Source organism: Asparagus officinalis, chromosome 3 (genome assembly GCF_001876935.1).
Source record: "Asparagus officinalis chromosome 3, Aspof.V1, whole genome shotgun sequence".
Classification (NCBI taxonomy): domain Eukaryota; kingdom Viridiplantae; phylum Streptophyta; class Magnoliopsida; order Asparagales; family Asparagaceae; genus Asparagus; species Asparagus officinalis.
Window position 1 is genome coordinate 15533846 of NC_033796.1, and position 5894 is coordinate 15539739.

General features: G+C 36.3%; 1 protein-coding gene across 1 annotated transcript in view; it reads right to left on the minus strand.

The window, feature by feature from the left end:
- Positions 1–2947, minus strand: part of LOC109833148 — a 3773-nt gene extending 826 nt beyond the window's left edge. The window contains 3 exon segments of the mRNA XM_020400710.1: positions 1–85; positions 2335–2670; positions 2760–2947. The exon segment at positions 1–85 is cut by the window's left edge and continues 15 nt beyond it. Of these exon segments, the coding sequence (XP_020256299.1) occupies positions 1–85; positions 2335–2670; positions 2760–2873 (535 nt within the window). The 5' untranslated portion in view covers positions 2874–2947.

Here is a 5894-nt window from a genome sequence, read left to right on the forward strand (position 1 = left end):
GGCTGACAGAGCGAGCACCTTTTACTGTTACTACTGCACCATCCGAGAGGATGACTTTTTTTAGGGTACCGGCATCAACATCATGCTGTAAGGCCATTCAAAGAGCAATATGATTAATCAAGTATTCAAATAAAATTTAAGAAGAGTACATTAGCGATATGGCTCTATCAACGGATGACATTGTTTTTGAGTTGTGGGTTAGGGGGTGTTAGTCAATTGGGACATTTTCATGCAAAATGGGAAAATTGTTAAAGTGGAATAATATTTCGCTAGTGGGATATTTTAGTGGGATAACTAGGAACAATTTTGTGAAACAGGATATTTTAATAAAATAACGTGGGATAAATTTTTATAATCATGAAGTATATATTTATGCATTTTGAAGATATAAATACTATTTATGTATTTTAAACTTACTATTATTAATTGATAATTGTTTACAAGAATGTTCGTTACTATTAAATAACTTTTGGTTAGAGTATAAGATATTGACAATTATTATTATGATGATGGTCTAATGATGGTGATAACCATAATAAGAAATAAGTAAAGAAAAAAAATAAAAAATAACAAAATAAATACGAGTTCTAGTTTTTTACCACATAGTTCCAAGCTAAAACTTAGAATAATTTGAGAGACTAGAACTCTCATTTTTGTATAGAAAAATAAAAAAATGGGATAATCTTGTACAATTATCCCAATTCTAGTTTTGTTAAAGTTCTGCTTGACTAACACTGTAAAATTTTATTCTAGTTTTAGTTCTATGTGACTAACACCTTAAAATTTTGTTCTAGGTTTAGTTCTATGTGACTAACACCTTAAAATTTTATCCCACAGATTATCTCAGTTCTAATTTTAAGTTCTAGGTGACTAACCCCCCCTTAGGGAACAATTTGAATGAGCACTTTCATGTTTGGATTACCCTTTTCCTACTCTGGTTTGAACACGCATTGTTTGATAGTTAGGAATGAGGTGGAATGAAATGTCATTCCCACTTCACAATCAAATCTAACAAACACAACATTTTTTATAAAGTTGGAAGACCATTCCATAGGAGTGCTCATTCCCACACTTAGTGGGATTGTTTCCCTTTTGAGTTGTTAAGGGGCATTCTCATTTATGTGAGAATCAAAAAATAAAAAAAACATCAAAAAAATACCCTAATTCTGTATGGCACCAAACGTGAGAATGAGCATTCTATTCGCACATTTATTCCATCATCACTTGGCTCGATTCCCACATCCTAACAACGCATAAAGGAATAATAATAACAACGCCCACTGATTTGATTATATGGATAGAAGACAAGCAAGGATTTGAATTAGATTAAAGTGGCAACTATTATCCCATGTTTACAATTGGGATGAACATGTTTAGTTGATTTTAGGCATTCAAGGGGAAAGAGGTGTTCCATGTAATGCATAAATTTAAGCAGGTGATGATCTTAGAGGGGAAACAGCTTAGTTCTTTCTCATGTTACCAAATAAGAATTTTGTTAAAAAGAAATTGCCTATGGAATTGGATTTTTGAAAATTAAGCTTAAATTTAAACAACCAACTTTCAAATTCAACAATTTAAGGTCAATATGTTTATTGTAATTTAGCAATTACATGCAATAATAATTAAAGAAGTGAGTGGAAGGGTTGTATCCATAGACCACAGAAATTTTTATCATGGAAGTGTTCTTTTCAAATATGATGGTGATCTTTGTTACAGAGACTTTACAAAGAAGATAATATATTAGTGTAATGTATTATACTCCGGTCTAGCACAAACTATACTTGAACAACCTGTCATGCAATGTGATTTTTGTTGTAAATCATGACACAAAGGTTCCCTATTCTCACTAACATTGGCAGAACCACATGATTCAATAGGTTATATGTTCTATCATGATTTATATCTGGATAACTGTTAATCTTGAGAAGTACGCTGTAAGGAAAGCTACAGTACTAATTTGATCGATTTGCACTGAAATCTGTGCTAGAGTTCAGGATAGTGAATGTTAAGGTGAAGTTGGAGCTTCTCAAATACACACATCAAGCTTCTACCGCCCAATATTTACAATACAATCTAAGCCAAGTTGCTTGCAATCACAAAAGCATCCTCTTTTCAGGTGAAATTACGCAGTGAGTGCTCGATTTAATTCAATTTGTCTTCCGATAGTCTAATTAGTAACATAACAGTTCTCTTGTAACAAAAGGAATGATGAGGGGAAAGATGCGCTCTGTTCCACAGTTGCCAAAGCTACTTTAGATAATGAAAGAAATATAACTAAAACACTAATTATGACCAAATTTGCAGCAAAAACTAGAGAAAAAGAGAAATCCTCACCGGCAAAGATAGCCTCATATCATCCCCATCCTGAATCCAGAGCTCCATCGGCCCCGCAAGCTCAAACGGAGGCAATACCGGCAAAACCCTAGAATCCTTCTTCAGCCTCGCTCTCTCCGCCAGCGCCTTGTCTTCATCCTCCACCCTAAAGATCGGCAAATCAACGAAATCCCACCGGCTCACATCCTCCAATAACTTAACAGGCATAACCTTCTTATCGATCTCAATATCAAACTCATACGCCATAGATTGCCCCACCAACGCATCCCTCACATCGAATCCCGATACCTTTAAATCCTGAAACCCTAATACCTTCACGATCGCATCCTTCAAATCCTTTAAAAGCAAAATTTGCTCAAAATTAGAACTTTTTAGGGTTTTAAAAGTAATCAACAGGAACCGGAAGAGAATTAGAGTTTTATTACCGAAATCGCTCTGGGGGCAGAGGGATTGAGGGTCTCTGAAGAGATTAGAGCCGTTGCCGCTCCAATCAGAAAGAAGGAGAGAGGGATTGCGAGGAATCGAGGTCGAAAAGCCATTATTGGAGAAGAGAAATCAGAAGAGGGATTTTTTTTTTTTTTTGGTTTAGTTTAATTTTGATTTAATTTTGAAAACAGAAGAGGCGAGAATTAGTTATTCTGGAATTACACGTAGAAATCGGGGTCAGGAGCCAATCAGAATCGAGATTGTGATGCGAGGATAAAAGAGTAATTGGTTGAGAATTATCTGGAACTGACACCGTATTGTTGACGTGGATGGCATGTGCTGTTTCGTCGCCGCACGGACGAGGTAATAATAGCACTAGATAACGACTAGTCTTTAACTCCTTAATAACAATGGTTAAATACCCATATTGTTATTTTAATTCAATCTCATTTGTCAAGAAGGTATTTTAATTAGGAAAATCGACGTTAAGGTATTTTAATTGATTAAAATTACCAATTAGGTCATTTTTCTCGTTGGCGACCACTTTTCCGACGAGAACTCGTCACGTGCGTTGCACGCGGTGGCTTAATCTGTGTTTAAGCTGCTGATGTGGCACTGTTTTCTAACGTGGTAGGGAATTAACCCTCTAAAAACCAATATGGACCCAAAATAGGACAGATTCGCCCTTTCATTTTTCGAATTTGAGCGCGAGAGAGAGGGAGAAATAGAGAGTGAGACATCATCGAGAAGGCGATAGATTGCAGGGATTTCAACTGATGGTGTTCCTCGGTTGATGCATTAGGTGATTTGCGGAGGACGACAACTTGGTACGGGTTGAAGCCGAAGCGAATGTTTGATTCTCTTTATACCTATGAGATCTTTTGGTGGCTTTGAAGAGGATAAGTTAATCATGTATTTAGTTTGAGTTAAATGTAAGATAAACCTAAAATTTGTTGCATTTTGTTAGATTTGATAGAATTAGGGTTTTCAAAGTTGGGTTTTTTTTCCAAATAATGGGTTGAATTTGATAGAATTATTACCTTTTTCGTAAATTATGCAGATGGCTACGCAAATTATGATTAAATATAGACATGGGGGTTCATTAGACTTCGAAAGTAATGTGGCGTACATTGGTGGTTCATTTGATGTTGAGTTTTCTGATGCAGAAGATATTTCATTAGAACAATTGAAGATTAGTGTTAAAGAATATGGTTATAACAATATCGGGATGTTGTATTATTCTATTCCTAGTGTAGGACTGGCTAGTGGAGGTTTAAAGCCTCTAAATTCAGATCAGGATCTTGCAGAAATGATTGAGCATGCATTGAGGCACAGAGTGATAAAAATCTATGCAAATCACGGTGTTGACAAATTATGAAGGTGGGATTGAATGTAGTAGGTCCAAACTGTAGAGGCACAATTCCTAAAACTCAAAACTGGCCTAGTTTTTGGACAAATTATGAAGGAGTCTATTTGAGTGATCAAAGAAGCAGTAATGACGAGGGACCATTGTTTGACAGTGATCATGAAGCACCTGAGATCAATATGAAAAAGAAAAAGAAAAAAAGAGTGAACTACAAGTATTTCAATGAGAGAGTGGATATGAAAGCTGTGTATTTTGAGCCAGGTATGCACTGCAATAATTATTTCATTGTTTTGTCTTAATTATAGGTATACATCATTGATTTTGAGCCAGGTATGCACTGCAATAATTATTTCATTGTTTTGTCTTAATTATAGGTATACATCATTGCACTACTAATCATTTGTGTTTAATTTCTTTTTCAGGGTTAAAGTTTACTTCTAGGAGTGTGTTAAAGGAGGCTATTCTAAATTATTCTATTCAACAGCACTATGATCTAGTGTACATGAAGAATGACACTAAGAGGATTCACATGGGCTGTTCACTTTGCTTTTGGCAGATGACTGTTGGTCCAGATTGTCATGCGGTTGGTGTTTGGCAAATAAAATTTATTAATCATGATCATACTTGCTGCAGGACTTTTAAAAATAGATTAATAACTGATAACTGGATTGCACATGTTTATCTTGATAAAATTTTGAGGGATCTAAAGATGAAGCCAAGCAACATTTTATCTGACATTTATAAGAATTTTCAAATTAATGTCTCATTGAAAAAATGTAGGAGGGGGAAGGAGAAAGCTCTAAATGCAGTCCAAGGATTAATACAAAGACAATATGGCTTGCTAAAACCTTACGTGAAAGAACTAATGAGGTCAAATGTAGGTACTACTTGTGTTCTGAAGGTAGCTGAGAGAGAGGCAGGACAACCAAGAACATTTCTTAGATTTTACGTTTGTTTTGAGGCATTGAAGATGGGTTTCACTTTGGGGTGTAGAAGAATATTTGGTCTTGATGGTTGTTTTTTGAAACATGCTTGTGGAGGGCAATTACTTTGTGCAGTGGGGAGGGATGGTAATAACCAAATGTGGTCCATAGCATGGGCAGTGGTTGAGGGGGAGACAAGGAACTCATGGCAATGGTTCCTAAGAATTTTGACTGTGGATCTAAACATGAATCATGGTAATGGTTGGATAGTTATGTCAGACCAATAAAAGGTTTGTGCAATACTATCTTTATTTCAAATTTTTCTTTCATGAACTCATTGTGATTAACTATGTATGCATTTCAGGGATTGGTTCCTGCTATACATGAAGTGTGGCCAGCAGTTGAGCATAGGCAATGTGCTAGGCACATTTATTCTAGGCACATTTATTCTAATTGGAGGAAAACTCATAGTGGGAGGGTCCTTCAAAGTCAATTCTGGAAATGTGTTAAAGCCACCGGGATGTCATAACTGTCAGTCTCCTACCCACGTTTCAGAGGAATGTCCTCTTCTAGGAAACAACCACGCTTTAGAACAGATGAACGCTGCATTCCAGCGCCCTAGAAATGATCCATTTTCTCCAACCTACAATCCAGATTGGAGAAATCATCCCAACTTTGCCTGGAACCAAGGAAATTCCCCCGGAAATCAAAATTTCATTCCCGCGTCAAACCCGCAATTCCCGAGGGGAAACGCTATCCCGTTCAACGCACCGAATAATTTTGCTAACCCACCCTTTCCAAACCAACATCCTCATCCTCACCAGCCTACAAATCCTTCAAATTCC